Source organism: Saccopteryx leptura, chromosome 6, assembly GCF_036850995.1.
Source record: "Saccopteryx leptura isolate mSacLep1 chromosome 6, mSacLep1_pri_phased_curated, whole genome shotgun sequence".
Lineage (NCBI taxonomy): Eukaryota > Metazoa > Chordata > Mammalia > Chiroptera > Emballonuridae > Saccopteryx > Saccopteryx leptura.
In genome coordinates, this window is record NC_089508.1 from 188,691,253 (window position 1) to 188,708,117 (window position 16,865).

General features: G+C 51.1%; 1 protein-coding gene across 1 annotated transcript in view; it reads right to left on the bottom strand.

Moving 5' to 3' along the window:
- Positions 1 to 5,156: 5,156 nt before the first annotated feature.
- STK10 (serine/threonine kinase 10) overlaps positions 5,157 to 16,865 on the bottom strand; it is a 95,145-nt gene continuing 83,436 nt past the window's right edge. The window contains exons 17-19 of the mRNA XM_066388213.1: positions 16,593 to 16,718; positions 12,514 to 12,627; positions 5,157 to 8,271 (exon numbers count right to left, since the gene is read on the bottom strand). Coding sequence (XP_066244310.1) covers positions 8,131 to 8,271; positions 12,514 to 12,627; positions 16,593 to 16,718 — 381 coding nt within the window. The 3' untranslated portion in view covers positions 5,157 to 8,130. The remainder of the gene's footprint in view (positions 8,272 to 12,513; positions 12,628 to 16,592; positions 16,719 to 16,865) is intronic.

Genomic DNA, 16,865 nt, shown 5'->3' on the forward strand with positions numbered 1-16,865 from the left:
TGCACAGGACTGGAAAGTTATGGCCATTAACTTACTATCTGAATTTCATCAGACCCCTTCCCCTATCTAAGCCTTGGGACAGTCGTTAGTAATAAAACAAATTGGTTCAAATAAACGACCTCTGTTTCAGTTACCTGTTGCATCATAATAAAACAGCCCGAAGATGTCTGACCAGGCGGTTGCGCAGTGGATAGAGCATCGGACTGGGATGCAGAGGACCCAGGTTCGATACCCCGAGGTCTCCAGCTTGAGCTCGGGCTCATCTGGTTTGAGCAAAAGCTCACCAGCTTGAGCCCAAGGTCGCTGGCCCAAGCAAGGGGTTACTTGGTCTGCTGAAGGCCCACGGTCAAGGCACATATGAGAAAGCAATCAATGAACAACTAAGGTGTTGCAACGCGCAACAAAAAACTAATGATTGATGCTTCTCATCTCTCCGTTCCTGTCTGTCTGTCCCTGCCTATCCCTCTCTCTGACTCTGTCTCTGTAAAGAAAAAAAAAAAAAAAAGCTCGAAGACTTAGTAGCTTAAAATGTGTTGTTATTTTTTGCAATTGTGTGGGTTGACTGGATTCAGCAGAGCCCACATATATAGTATTAGCTGAGATTACTCCTGGGACTGCAGTCAGCTTGGAGCTCATCAAAACAGCCACTAGGGCCTCCCTTTCCACCTGGCTTATTATCAGTCAAGCTTTTGCAGGATGACTAGCTTCCAAGAGGACATGGCTCCAATAAACAAATACTTATTAAGCCTTTGCTAATGTCCCATGGGCCAAAACAAGCCGTATGGCCCAGCCCAGACTCAGTGTGGGAAAAGACTATACAAGGTTGTGAGTAGTCATGGTACATTGGGACTCACCAATGGAACAGCCAACCAAGACATCAGTGGGCCCGGCACTAGCCACAGGACCTAGCACACAGGTTTAGGGTAGAAGTCACAGCTTAATACTGTTCCCCAATATGTATAGCACACTGTCTTTTATTGTTTTAAAATTTGATGGTTTCTCATTTTAAAATCTAAATTTTGAGCTTCTCAAAAAAATTAAACTCTTGACTGTATTGGATCTCCATGGCAACAATGTGCAGGGATTAAGTAGCAATTACCTTCTTCATACAAAGCACGTCTCTCCTGGTTTCCAATCACCATCCCTCTTACAGCTGCATGTTTCTCTCAGAACGCGTATGCCTAACCCATATCGATATGGCATTGAGTTATAGTGGAAGCAATTCAAGGTTTCTTTCCTGTATTTAAAGCTGAATCCTATCTTATGAGGAAAAAATACTAAATAGTATTGGGTCAAATTCTAGGTCAGTGTGATAGTCACTGAATCACACGTGTTAGAAGTCTTCCCTAGGCTACGTGAGAAGCAAACTGAGGCAGGTCTTATCCCTTTGCTGTCTCCTCAACTAAAAACTCAGGTGTGCAAGTATTTTTACTTCTGGCTCAGTGCCATCAGGTGACTAGATTTGGTCATAAAGGCAGGGGACCTGGAGGCATGCCTTTCCTGCACTTTTTCAGACACCTCTAAACCGGGGTTTACAAGACACAATTACAATGAAGTGGTACAAGACTCACACTGTACCTATTCTAATCAGAGACCACCAGGGACACACTAATAGTTGAACAAGTTGGGGACGTTGCCGGTTCCTGTGAGGAAGAAGGCAGACCGTGGGGAACCGTGGGCATCTCAGCAAGAGTTGTTAGGGGACGTGGGAGAAGGTTTGAGGAAGTGGGCCATTACCTGGATTAGATGACGCCAGAGAGCAGGAGTGCAGCAGAATGGACTCCATCCCTTAATCAAAACCATAAGGTACAAAGGAGGCCCTGGCCAGGTAGCTCAGTTGGTGAGAGCATCACCCCAATATGCCAAGACTCTGGGTTCGACCCCCGGTCAGGACACATATAAGAGTCAACCAATGAATTTATAAATAAATGGAACAGATCAATATTTCTCTCACTCTCTGTCCCCGTCTCCCTCCTTCCCTCCCTCTAATGTCAATATAAATAAATAATTAAATTGTCCAAGGGCAGTATGGCCCACACACTGTATAGGTAATGCAACACTTCCAGCGACAGCTAGGACAGCATTTCACAATCAGTCACGTTCATTTTCCTATGGCAGAACATGTGTGGGCCTGTTACCAACTTGTAGCCTCACAGCTCCAAATCCACCCTTCTTTCCGATGCTTTGAAACCCTGGGGTAGGGCCCTGCAAGTATTTCTCCTCCGCCGGCTGGCACAGGGTGAACTGTCAGTAACTGCACCCTGAAGGGGCACAGCTGATGAAGGGGCTTCCCCTGGCTCAAGGACAGCTTCTCTTCCTTGTCGCCTCTGTGGGACACAGCAGCAGTGGTGTGCAGAGCTGTAAGCCGCACACGTGCACGCTGGGCCATCCAGAGGGTGGCTTCCCAGTGAGCCCAGGGGCACCTCAACAGGCAGGTTCCAACCTGTTTGCTGGCCCCAACCCATGGCATGTTAAACTTATGTATTTTTACCCATGATGATGTGTTTTCTGAATTCAGATACATTAGGGAGAAGGCTAACATAGTGAAATTTCTACCTTCCAGCTAAATCATCAAAGAATGCAAGTCTTTTGAGGGAGAATCTTGTTAAACAGTAAGGAAGAGTGTTGGGAAGAAGTATTTAAGGTAGCGGCTCCCTATTTTATCCACATGACAAGGCTTCCTGCCTATCTAAAGAATCCAAAAAAGTTATCATGAACTGTATATTTGACTTTATTTGGACTGAAAAACAAAGCCAGACTTTCTGAGTCTGATTTGACTGGCTGATTGCCAATAGTGGGTGATTAGATGAGTTAAATCTTTAGTTTCATGGTTTCTACAGAAATGTTTTTAAAGCACGTAAGTAAAAACATTCATCAGTTCATCTGTTGGACCCTGGCCAGTTGGCTCAGCGATAGAGCATCAGCCTGGCATGTGGAAGTCCCGGGCTCAATTCCCAGACAGGACCCACAGGAGAAGTGACCATTTGCTTCTCCACTTATCCCGTTATCTCTTTTATGCTCCCACAGCCATGGCTCAAATGGTTTCAGCAAAGTTGGCCCCGGGCACTGAGGATGGCTCTATGGCCCCGCCACAGACACTAAAATAGCTTAGTTGCCAAGCAATGGAGCCACGGCCCAGACAGGCAGAGCATCGCCTGGCAAGGAGCTTGCTGGGTGGATCCCGAGTCGGGCACATGCGAGAGTCTGTCTCTGCCTCCCTGCCTCTCAATTAAAAAAAAAAAAGTCATTTGTTGGCAAACGTATTGAAAATAATATTTGTATTTTCCCCCACCCTTTTTAAACTTACCAGGTGAAAGAGTAAAGAAGAGTTGCAGTAGAATGGAACACACTATGTATGCCACAGGAGCAAATTATCCCCGTATCAGAGAAGCGGAACCGCTAAGAGTGAATTAGGAATTTTTTACAAGGACTTGGTATTATAGAATTGTCAGATCTAGTGGTGCAATCTCTGTAAGGCTCTCTGGTGTCTTCCCAGGCGATGGCAGACCTCCAAGTCCACGGGCCAGGCAGGCAGGAAGGGGAGATGGGCGGAAGGTGGCGGAAGCCAACAGCTGGGCTGGGGTCCAGGAGGACAGGCTGAAACCTGTGTCCGTTCTCACTGCCCCTGACCTTGGTGCTGTGGGTGTCCCGCAGAGGCTGGAGCCCTGAACACCCACAGAGCTGAACCCCCCCGCTGGCCTGGGAAGCTGAAGGAGGCCAGAGGGAACGCTGAGCCACTGCAGACCCAGCCCCTCCTCAGCAAAGCGCTGCGTGAGCTGGTGGACAACAATGTATCTGGGTACAAAATGACTAGTTTCACCTCTACCTTCCCAACCCTGCGCAGCATTGTCTTGTGACCCACCCTAATCGGAGACGGAGAAGAAAAGCGTTCCTAGCCACAGCAACGCATTCCAGGCAGTCCCCGGGTTACAAACGAGTTAGGTTCTGTAGGTCTGTTCTTAAGTTGAATTTGTATGTAAGTTGGAACAGGTACATTGACCTATTAAATGCAGATTAGACAGATGTCTGTCTTAACATAGTATTTTTTTTTTTTCATTTTTCCGAAGCTGGAAACGGGGAGGCAGTTATACAGACTCCCGCATGCGCCCGACCAGGATCCACCCGGCATGCCCACCAGGGGAAGATGGCGATGCTCTGCCCCTCTGGGGCATCGCTCTGTTGCATCCAGAGCCATTCTAGCGCCTGAGGCAGAGGCCACAGAGCCATCCCCAGCGCCCGGGCTGCGGGAGGGGAAGAGAGAGACAGAGGAAGGAGAGGGGGAAGGGTGGAGAAGCAGATGGGCACCTCTCCTGTGTGCCCTGGCCGGGAATCAAACCTGGGATTCCTGCACGCCAGGCCGACACTCTACCGCTGAGCCAACTGGCCAGGGCTTAATATAGTATTTTTTACCTTTCTGTGCACATAAACATTTTCAAGCCTACAGAACCTATCTCGTTTGTAATCCAGGGACTGCCTGTACTAGGTTTTCACACCTTAATACACAATCTGGTTCATGTAAGTCCAGCGTGGTCAGCCAGCCCCCATCTTAGAGTCGGACCATCTGGAAACCATGGTCTCCAGTACTGCTGGGCCGGGGGAGGCTCAGCAGCTGTGAACTGCCTCACCTGGAACCTCACTCCTGCACAGTTCATTGGTCAGTGCCTCATCCGTCCTGAGAGGCTGGAGGGGCTGCTGAGGGATGTGATGAAGTAGGATTTGCCAGACAAATAGGATTCTCTCTACTACACAGGTGTAATTAATATTCATTTACTAAGGGCCCTGGCCAGGTGGCTCGGTAGATAAAGCATCATCCAGGCACACTGAGGCCAGGAGTTCAATCCCTGTGCACACGGGGGCACGTGCAAGAAGTAATGAGTACACAACCAAGTGGAACGGTGAGTTATTTCTCTCTCCCTCCTCTCTTCCCCCCTTCCCCATCTCCCCCCCTTTCTTTTCCCGTCCCCCCTCTCCCCTCCCCATTCTCTCTTCCCCCTTCCCCTACTTCTCTCTCCCTCTCCCTACCCCTCTTACTCCTCTCTCCCCTCACCCTTTCTCCCTCCATTCCCCCCTATCAATGGGAAAATTAATCAGTCAGTCTTGGTAAAGAGTTTCTGGTATGCTCCCAGAAATTGAGAAAGTGAATTTCACCAGTCGACTATATAAAAAATCCGTTTAATAGGTGCTTCCCAATACTTGATCCTCAACAATAGTGACTGAATTGAGTTTCCACTTCCTCATCTATAAAAGGGGAATGACGTCTTCCTTGTGGGTTGTTGAAAGGATTCAATAAGTTAGCCTGTGAAAACTCTTGGTAGCTGGATGTTTGTTGTTAAATGAGAATAACAGTAAATTTGTGGTGGTGCAATGGATAGAGCATTGACCTGTGAAACTGAGGTTCCAGGTTCGAAATCCCAAGATCGCCAGCTTGAGGGCGGGTTCATTTGGCTTGAGCGTAGGGTCACCGGCTTGAGCAAAGGGTCACTGGCTCAGCTGGAGCCCCTCCCCACCTCGCCAAGGCACATATGAGAAGCACTTAATGAACTAAAGTGACGCAGCTATGAGTTGATGCTTCTCATCTCCTTTCTTGTCTCTCAAAAAAAATTAAAAGTCTGTAGAGAGAAAACACACACACACACAGCCAGGCATAACCTCTTTCCCCACAGAACCCCCAAAGTCAGAGCGCTGGATGGCCTGGGGAGGCACCAGTGTGCTCAGAGGCCGGGCACATGTGGATGAGTGTGCCCAACAACCCCAAAGACGAGTAGGGTTTCTGCCCTCCTTACTTTATTAGAAGAATATTTACATTCTTGCGGTTAACTTTGCCGAGAACATTTTACAAAAGTCTTGTACAAAGTTTGGAAACTACATAAAAATAACTTCTTCATAAAAGGAAAATATAAGTTAGTTATATTTACTCTGCCACAAACGGGATGAAAACGGGGCGTCCGGCCCTTACGGAGGAAGCATTAGCACAGGGCACGAGGAATGCTGCGCGGGCCCTCTCCATGACGGGCATTGCACTCTGGCGAGGTCCTGAGGCCGGGAGACCCAATCGGACCCCATCCAGACAGAACAGGGGACCTATCAGGACTTGGTGGGCGGGGCCTGGGCAGGGAGGCGGCAACTCCTTGAACAAGATTCCAATGTGAACAAGAAGATCTGCCTGAGCCATAAACCTGGCATTTCACCTAATACCCAGCGTCACAGCCCCGGCTGCCAAAGGCGACGTGCTGCACGCCAAGCCCCGGTCGGCCCTACAGCGCCTTCGCTAGCCTCCCCGGGCGGAACTGGGCTCTCGTCTGTAGTTACAGTACTCCCCGGTCACGTTTACCTGCACCAGGGCGCCTAAGGGAATCAAAAGGGGCACTGTACATGTCCCCTTTGCCGATACCTGACAAGGGTCCCGCCTGGGTCAAATACTGAGCCAGGCTAGCAGAATGCTTCTAACCTCGGGGCACCCCTGCCTTCCCACGGCCTCCGGAGCACCTTCTCGGCACCTGTAAGACTTGGGAACCCGAGCCACTCTCCTTCCGAATGGCTGTCCTCCCTCCGCAAGATCTAGGAGAGAAGATCAACAGCCAGTGCTGAGACTTCCAGGGAGTTGCCACAGAAGGACCAGCTGCGAACCTAACCACATGGAGTAGAGGAGGAGAAAATCCTGAGGTGTGGCAGTCGCTTTGTCACCAGCAAAGTAGTACCCAGACTCACGGTGCCCAGGTGACTCCTCACAATCCCCTTCAGCACGCTGTCTCGTTTCTTTAAGGCAGGCGTCTTCCTGACAAAGCCATTCATTTATATTTTTCTCCAGTTAGAAATCAAGGTGAAAAAGTTTTCTTTGTAAATAAGCCACATGTCAGTTTGAGCATTTGCTTTTGTTGGGTTATCACCACTCTGCAGCCCTTGGGGATCAGAATCTGGAGGCCTGCCTTGGCCTGACAGCTCTCAGAGCATTGTCCTGATACGCCAAAGTTGTGGGTTCGATCCCCGGTCAGGGCACATAGAAGATTCAACCAGATAATGCATAAATAAATGGAATAACAAATCGATGTTTCTGTCTGTCTCTCTCTTCCTCTCTCTAATATCAATAAGTTAAAAAGTAATAAGAGAATCTGGGAGGCCAGCTGAGTGGCTGGAACGCCCGGGATTCTGCCTGAGCTATAGGAGCTTTGCTTCTGCCCCGTTCCGGGGGCAGGAAGCATGTTTCTCCCTGACGCTTTGCTTCCCGAACAGAAGTCCCAGTGACTGCCAGCCGCTGTCCCAAGTGTGAGGCTGGGCTCCTGAACTAGGATGGGCCCAGGGCAGAGGGAGGCGGCCTTCCCATGTTACCTGGGCAGGTGCGAAACAGAAATGAACCGGGTTGTGGAAGTGTGTGGTGAGGAATTTATCCCCGAAGATACCATGTGGGGGCCCAAAGCCCTGTGCCACCTTGTGCCTCTGGTGCCGGTACCCAGCACGCCCCATACCAATGGCTCAGGAGGCAAACCCATTCCGACCCACCTGGCACAAGAGGGCCAGGGTGGAGGCAGGCCCGGGTAGTGCCAGGGACCCAAGCCCTCTGTGCACGAGTGTGCAGCAAGCGGGGGACACACACAGCCTGAAACACCCGAGACCAGCAGACTGAACGATTCCGGCTCCACCCCATTGTGGACACGGCCCCGAGAGAGAGAGAAAAGTCGGGGGAACTGGAGAAATGAGGGCCCCCCCGAGCGGCTGGCTGTCGGGACCCGTGATTCTTGTCTGACGCTGCGGGGGATGGCTGAAAAGCCACCACGAGTTGCAATATGTGGACGAGGAGCCCACGGCGACTTCAGCAGAAGCCCTTTGTGCCCACAGACAGCAACACCGGTGTTTTGGCAAATAGGAGGTGCTGGAGGCCACAGGACACTCATTCCTCTTAGACCCCGACCCCACCCACAACCCAAGTCACTGCCGGCTTGGAGGGACCTCGCCTTCAGGAAGAAGGTATGTTAAGGTTAGGCGACACGTAGTGAAACCTCACCATCCACGAGTGAGCGAGAAGTCGGGAGCACCGGGTGGCGCAGGCGAGGGGCTGGACTGGAGCGGGCGTGGAAGCAGGAGGGAGGGGGTCCTGAGTTACTTGTTCAGAGAAGTGGGGGCGCCGGGGCACCGTTAGGAAGCATCCGCAGAGCTGTAGGGGAAGAACTTGGTGGCCCTGCTTGGGGTGGTGGGGCTCGGGCCCTCGGCCTCCTCATTCAGTTTGAAGAACATCTCCTGCTCCCGCTTCTTCTGGTTCAGATCTTCCTCCAGAGCCTGAGACAGAGAGAGGGGACACGGGGCTCAGTCAGATTCTGCAGGACATGGGTCTGCCGGCCTCGGGACCCCCACCAAAGCGGCCTTCCCAAGAAATTCCCCTCCCAGGCCTCACTGCTTAGGTGACTGGGTCTTCCCACTTTCCTTCCGCTACGCTGCACCAGGCACTGTGCGCTGCATCTCACCTCTGCCCTGTGTGGGAGACACCCTTCTCCCCGTTTACAGATGGACACACTGAGGCTCAGAGAGCTTGGGTTACCTGCCCAGGGCCACTCGCCTAGCTCAGGACATAGCCAAGGTGTGAACCCAGGTCTGACTCAGGAGTTCACACCCTGAAACCCTGTGCTTACCATCTGCAAAGCTAGGCACACAAGGATTGCTCAGTTAATGTGACTTCATTATCTAGAGCAGGGGTCTCAAACTTGCGGCCAATTTTGTGCGGCCCGCAGACTACTCCACGAAGTTCAAAATATTTTGGATAAAATTAAGTAAGCCTAGGGGCCTACTTGTATTTTTCATTTCTCTAGCATCCTAGCTAGATATTAACTTAGTTAACAGCAGTTGTGATGCGAACTACAGTTTCTGGTCGTTTTGTGATACTGAAAAGTGTTGCGTAACAGTTGCCTTTTGTAGACCTAGTGCGGCCCGCCGAACAGCTGTGATCTGGCTCTGTGGCCCCCATGCTGAGTTGAGTTTGAGACCCCTGATCTAGAGATATTTGACGGTTGATCAGATTTCCTTATTTTTCTTACAGAAGTATCTATTTTCACATTGACCAGCATTCTATTAGAGATATCCTTTTTAAAAAGAAAAAAATGTACTTATTGATTTTACAAAGAGGGGCAATGCTTTGACCGGGCAAGCCCAGGGATTTGAAACAGCGACCTCAGAATTCCAGGTCGGTGCTCTATTCACTGCGCCACCACAGGCCTGGCATTACATGTCCTTTTTAAGACAATTCTTTGAATGCCCTGAAATAGTCTCTACTTAACAAATAACTATTTGCTTCAATAGTACTAAACTCCAGCAAATTCTCTCTACCTCTAAAGAATGACCGGAAAAGACGCTGAGTCACAACACCAATTTCTCCCTGTTGTAAGACAACCACGTGAAGGAAGGCAAGGGTTTTTTTTGTTGTTGTTTGGTTTTATTTTTTGTATTTTTCTGAAGTTGGAACGGGGAGGCAGTCAGACAGACTCTCGTATTGCCCGACAGGGATCCACCCGGCATGCCCACCAGGGGGGATGCTCTGCCCATCTGGGGCGTTGCTCTGTTGCGACCAGAGCCACTCTAGCACCTGGGGCAGAGGCCAAGGAGCCATCCCCAGCGCCCGGGCCATCTTTGCTCCAATGGAGCCTTGGCTGCAGGAGGGGAAGAGAGAGACAGAGAGGAAGGAGAGGGGGAGGGGTGGAGAAGCTGATGGGCGCTTCTCCTGTGTTCCCTGGCCGGAAATCGAACCCGGGACTCCTGCACGCCAGGCCAACACTCTACCACTGAGCCAACTGGCCAGGGCTTGTTGTTTTTTGACAGAGACAGAGAGAGAGTCAGAGAGAGGGATAGACAGGGACAGACAGAAATGGAAAGATGAGAAGCGTCAATCATTAGTTTTTTGTTGCGCATTGCGACACCTTAGTTGTTCATTGATTGCTTTCTCATATGTGCCTTGACCATGGGCCTTCAGCAGACCAAGCAACCCCTAGCTTGGGCCAGCGGCCTTGGGTCAAAGCTGGTGAGCTTTTGCTCAAACCAGATGAGCCCACGCTCAAGCTGGCGACCTCGGGGTCTCAAACCTGGGTCCTTGGCATCCCAATCCAATGCTCTATCCACTGCGCTACCACCTGGTCAGGCCAAGGCAAGGTTTTTGAAGCCATTCCTCATCTTGGTTGGACATGACTGATTTGAAATTTGTAAGCCCCATCTCACAGATGGCAATGCACCAGACAGTGGGCTCAAGTTCTCCTTCGCTGCACAGATTAATATCAGTGTTTTGGGCAAGCAAATGTAGACATAAGCCATACAAAAGTAGTAGTGATTAAGCTCCTGTACCAAACAGGTTACAAAACCCAGCGCCTGTGGGAGCCAGCCAGGTGATTAAATGAGTGAAGAGAGAGGCAGTAGGGAGTGGTGGGGACTGGGGTGAGGTGAAGAGCACATGCTCTGTCTGAAGAGAACAGTTTTTCTCAGATCCAGCTGACGGCTGCCACGTCATTTGATGGGTCCAGTGTTGACAGAGCTCATGAGTTTTCAAAAGACACTGGAAATCCAGAAATTTATGTAAAATTTAGTTGGGAAATTGCAAAAAAAAAAATTTTAATTGTTAGGTAGTAGCCAAACCTAATGTCTGTAAGCCAGTCTCAGGCCACGGGCCATCAGTTTGGGACTTCTGTTACAGGAATACCAATTTAATTCTAATAACTGTCACAGAGAGGGTTAGTAACTCTCCCAGGGTCTCACCGGCAGTAACCGGAGGGCTAGGACTTCCTCCCACGTCTTAATCCACAGCCTGAGCTCTTAAATACCACTCTATCCTGCTAACCATGTATAGTCCTCCACGTGACCTAAGACAGGAGAGGGCAGTCTTATCTCTGGAAAGAGCCAGGTGGTAGATATTTTTGGCTCTGCGGGCTGTAAGTTCTCTGTCACACCTTCCCTGCGGCTGCAGTGCGAAATCAACCAGACAGTGTGTGAATGAACGTGCGTGGCTGTGTTCCAATAAAACCTTTATTTTCGAACACAGGTGGTGGGCCCGGAGCAGCAAGGCTCAGGAGGGAAGCCCTGACTCTGTCGGAGGCCACATCCTGTGTGAACTGGGCCCCTAGCAACATTTCATCGACCCTCCCAGATACTCGGAATCGGCGGAGGCAGCCCCGCAGCAGGGCGCATGCCGTCCCCCCCCAGGCCCCGGGAGCCCCGTGGCGCCATCTGGGATGTGAGGCGGTTGCTACAGGCAACGTCATCCTTCATTCTCGAGCTCTCTGAGGACGTGCCAAGGGTCTACAGAACCCCCGAGTGAGGCACCAGGTTAACGTTTATTTCCCGTGCCAGAGTCGACTCGTGTCAGCAGGGGCATGACTGACTTGCATGTCAAGTATCAGCAGTCCCAGCAGGCTGGAGTTACAGAAACCGCCGAGCGCGGGCCGGCTAACAGAAAGTTCTGGGACCCTGGCCAGCTTCCAGCCAGACGGCTCCATCAGCACAGGGAGGGAAGCCTCAACTCAAGGACTTCCGAGGCCACTCCGTAGCTGAGGTGGGCGGCTGCCTCCTGTCCAGACCTCAGTCACAGCGAGCCGAGCTGATGTGTGATGGCAGACCCAACCTCAGGGCCTCGGGACACGTCACCAGGGGCGATCAGGGACGCGCTCTGCTCAGAGAGTTTGGGAGAGCGTCAGGAAATGAGTGTGTCCTCGGCCTGAACTAGGGGACGGTGACTTCTTGCGCAACACTGTACAGTACCCCTGTCTCCACTGAGACCCTGTGGTGGCTGATTTGTCAACCTGGCGAGGCCATGGTACTGTCATTCGGTCAAACACCAGTCTAGACGTCATTGTGAAGAAACTGTTTAGATGTGAACTTTTTTTTTTTTTTTTGCGAGACAGAGAGGAAGGGAAAGAGATGAGAAGCATCAACTCAGAGTCGCGGCACCTTAGTTGTTCACTGACTGCTTCTCATACATGCTTTGACTGGGGGGCTCCAGCTGAGCCAGGGACCCCTTGCTCAAGTCAGTGACCTTGGGCTTTAAGCTAGTGACCTTTGGGCTCAAGGCAGCAACCATGGGATCATACCTATGATTGCATGCTCAAGCCAGTTGAGCACACATTCAAGGCGGTGATTTCGGGTTTTCAAACCTGGGACCTCAGCGTTCCAGGCTGATGTTCTATTCACTGTGCCATCACTGGTCAGGCTGGATGTGATTAACATTTAATGCTGTAGACTTTGAGTAAAGCAGATTACCCTCCCTAATGTGGGTGGGCCTCATCCAATCAATTGAGGGCCCCCTAAGGAAAAAGGAATTCTGCCTCCAGACTACTCTAGAACTCAAGACTGCAACATCAACTCTTCCCTGGATTGATCCGAGCTGCCCTGCAGATTTCAGACTTACCAGCCCCAACTGCATGAGCCAGTTCTTTAAAACAAATCGATAAATGTGTATCTTGTCTGTATCCACCTCCTAGGCAGGCAGACACCTGTGGCCCGCCCTGGAGCACAGCCTACCGCTGAGCCCACCAGCCCCCACGTGGTTACCTTTTTGCGCGGCCGCAGCTTGTCCCGCCACTCCCTCAGGGTCTGGTTGTGGCTCTCGTCCAGGGCCTTCAGCTTCTGCGTTTCATGCTCCACCAGCAGGTGACACTTCTCATTCTGGAACACATTGCAGGCAGAACAGGTAAGCAGCTCAGAGGGAGACACACACCCCGCACGGTAGCCACGTGGACACTAGCCCCATTCCCTCTTTGTTTCTCCTGGATTATAAACCCCGTTTATAGAAAACTCCATACAAGTAAATGTATAATTCACCAAAAGGTGCCTGGGGGATTATTCCAGAATATTAATATTAATATTTCTTACTGTGGAGTGCGGTCAACAGTACTTTCGCAGCTTTCTGCTTTGTACATCATTTGAATTTTTCTTTCTTTTTTTTTTTTTTATTCATTTTAGAGAGGAGAGGGAGAGACAGAGGGAAAGAGAGAGAGGAGAGACAGAGAGAGAGAAATGTGCCTTGACCAGGCAAGCCCAGGGTTTTGAACCGGCGACCTCAGCATTTCCAGGTCGATGCTTTATCCACTGCACCACCACAGGTCAGGCCATCATTTGAATTTTTCAACACGTCATTTTAGCCTCATCAACACATCATTGTAACGAAACAGTAAAACTAACAATAAACCAAGACACTACGTGCCCTCACCCCACCACACACAGCAACCGCCATGGGACCTCAGCTGTTATTTCCCGTCGGGCTCTGTCCATGTGTTGTTCAGCTCCCTCTATTTACACAGCTCTGACCCCTGCTCGCCTCCCACTTAGTATGGGAACGGAAGTATTTCTATAAAGAAACAATCTTCATAATCATTTTTGGCGCTGACGGAATCACCCACAGTACGGGTCCATCAGCTTTCCGCTGTGTTTGGCCGCTTGGGTTGCTCTTAATTTTTCCTATTTAACATTGTGCTAAACATCGATCTATGGACTGAACTGTGTTTCCCCCAAATTCGTATGTTGAAGGACTCATCCTCAACGGGACTGTATCTGGTGGTGGGGCCTTTGGGTGATCATTAGGTTTAGACGAGGTCATGAGGGCGGGACCCTCACGGCTTTAGTGCCCTTAGAAGAAGAGAAGCCAACGGGCTCGCTCGCTCCCTCTCTCTCTGCCGTGTGCAGATACAGGGAGAAGGCGGCCACCCGCGAGCCCGGAAGCGGGCTTCCCCAGACTGGAGCCATGCCGGTCAGCTGGCCTTGGGCTTCTGGGCTCCAGATCAGTGAAGACACGAAACTCCTACTGTTTAGCAGCCTGAGCTAGCTAAGATCATCTGTATGCATACATATTTTAGATATATTTATATAAGTCACATTTTTCTGCCTCATATGTCATTTCATCAGGACACATTTTTATGGCAAGGGGTGCGGGGACCCTGGACCCCACCTCACTGTTCTCGCTCTGCGGTAACTGGACTATCTCAACGCCCACCTCAGTGCCTCGCACAGGCAGAAGCGACAGGCCCCTGTGGGGTCCGCACAGGGAACCAATCTTGTGGTTTATAGGAGCTTATGAAGCAGGCGGGGAGTATCCTTATCCAGGGACCTGAACCCTACTGGTTGGAAGAGTGGAACCCTTAGGGGATATTTAAATATTTAAAAATTTTCCATTCCAGTTGACATAGAATATTATATCTGTTTCAGGTGTACAGCATAGTGATTTCCATTGTGCACCCACCTGGCACTATATGCAGTTATTAGAACATCACTAGCTGTATTTTCTATGCTGTACTTGAAACCACTGTGACTGCTTCTATCACTGTTCCTCCGGACATCTTAATCCCCTCACCTTCTCCACCCGCCCCTTCCCGTCTTGCAACCAACAGTTCTCTGTACCTGGGAGTTTGTTAGTTTCCTTTGTTTGTTTATTCTGGTTATTTCAGATTCCACATATAAGTGAAATCATATTGTCTTTGGCTGACTTATGTCACTCCGCATAATTCCCTCTGGTCCATCCATGTTGTCACAAATAGTAAGACTTCATGGTTTTTTATGGCCACGGTATAGGCGTGCCACATCTTCTCTATCCATTCGGCCATTAATGGACGCTTCGGCTGGTTCTGTTCTTGGCTGTTGTAAATAATAATGCTGCAGTGAACACAGGGGGGTGCATGTATCTTTTCGAATTGGTGTTTTGGGGGATTCTTCGAATAAATACCAGGATGTGTGTGCACCTGCTGGTCATGCGTTCGATGTTTACGTTTCTGACAGCCCTCCATGCCGTGTTCCACAGTGGCTGCACCAATCTGTATCCCACCCAAGTGCACACGAGGCTTCCATTTGCTCCACATCCTCGCCGACACTTACTGCCTGTTGGTTTATTGATGAGCGCCGTTCCGTTCTGGCAGGTGTGAGACTGTATCTGACTGTGTGGTTTGACTTGCGTTTCCCTGATGAGTTGTGGTGTTGGGCACCTTTCCCTCTGTCTGGTGGCCAGCTGCTCATCCTCAAGAGGAAGGTCTGTTCAGGTCCTCTGCCCGTTTTTAATTGGACTGATCCGCTCTGGTGTTCAGCAGCCCCCGCCTGACTCAGACGCATTCCCTGTGATAGTGGGCCTCCTCCTCCCAGCACCGAGCTGTTGTGGGCTGGGACACATCGGGGGGTACTGGTACCTCTGGAGCTGAGAAACCCCCCCTTCCTGAATCTTAACTGCCAAACCACGGGAGTGGGCCCCGCCTGGTCCACGCCTCCAGCCAGCCTAGCCGTCTCAATGCGGTTGCTTTACAGCCTGTTTTAGGACTTCTGCTCAGCTAATCCTCAGGTGGTTTCAGCCACAGCTGTTCTGTAACGTCCTGGTAACCTCGATGTGGTCGTGAGAGGAGGGGGGCCCATTTCCCTACCCCACCACCCTGATCTGAAGTCCCCCCCTGGGGAATTTTTCTTTTTGGGATTCAATCTCACGAGTTCTAGGAGCTGTTGTTTTAGTCAGGAATTGTGTCAGAGCAGCACTGAATGCCTCAGACCTACTAGGACCCAGGGTCCCAGCATTCTGTATGGGTTTGCCCAGTTACTCCTCACGGTGACCCCGTGAGGCGGGGACGGGAAAACAGATGCAGGTGTGTGGCTGGGCTGAAATCCACACGGCAGCAAAGGGCAGAGCCCCAGCCTGGCAGGCCTCAACGCCTGTAACCTTTCCATCTCCAGAAACTGCCAGATGGATCCCAACAGCCCGAGCAATTTCCTGAGGTCACAGAGGTTTGGGTCGGCCCATCCCTCAACATGGCAATGCCTCGCTGCACCACACGGGGGCTCCCCCAGCTCCTGAAGTGGGGCACACTCAGGACCCAGCAAACTAGAGGTCAGGGATCTCCGAGGGAGAGGGGCCATCAAGGCGCTTGGCAAGGGCCACCAGGACTGCTTTTGCTGATCTTCATGGAAAAGCGTTGAACTCCTCCCCTCTAAGGATGATGTCAGCTGCAGGTTTTTTGCAGATGTTATTTATCACATTGAGGACGTTCCCCTCTAGTCACTGCGAGTATTTATCACGAACAGGCGCTGGCTCTTGCTTAGTGCTTTTCCTGCACTTGATCACCTCAGTCTTCTTTTTTAGCCTGTTGACGTCACAGGTTACACTGACTGATTTTCAAATGTTGAACCAGCCTGTACAAATCCCCTTTGTCGCGGCGTATAATTCTTACACATTGTGGGGTTCGGCCTGCTAATATTTTGTTGGGGGTTTGCGTATCTGTGTTCACGAGAGACGCTGGTCTGTAGTTTCCCTTTCTTGTCTGTGTCCGGTTTTTGTATTAGGGTAATTGGGACGCCTTTTCCCAACACAGTGATGACTGAGAAGTCTAGCAGCAGGCCCACTGTGAGGCTCTGGGCAAGGCACTTCCGTTCATTTGGAAAGCCTTACTCTTCTCTTACAAAATAGGACTTATCACCACTTCCCACACCATCCCACGGGTGTGGGAACTAGGGCCTGGGAGGGGAGTGATCTGGCCAAGGTTATGTTGCCCTGCGGGTTTGAAGCCCTTCCACCCTGAGAAGCCTTCCCTGTTGGTTGAGTCTCTGCCCCTGAGCTGAGAGCCGCGGGGGAAACTGAGGCCATGGGGGCAGCGGGAGCCGGGTACCTGCAGCTGCTGCAGCTCGCTCATGTTGCTCTCGCACTGTGCCATCATGTCCCGCATCTGGTTCTCGTGTTTCTGCTGCTGCTGCAGCCGCTCCGACTTCTGCCTCTTCTCCTCTTGCTGGGAGAACTGCAACAGAGTGGGGGGAGGGGGGTTACTCAGGGGGCTGGCTGGGGGCGCTGGGGACCCACCTCCGCCCTGACCCAGGGACACCCGGTCAGAGGGACGTCCCCCCCCCCCCATTTAGAGTCCTCCACCCGAGCTGAGACCCAGCCT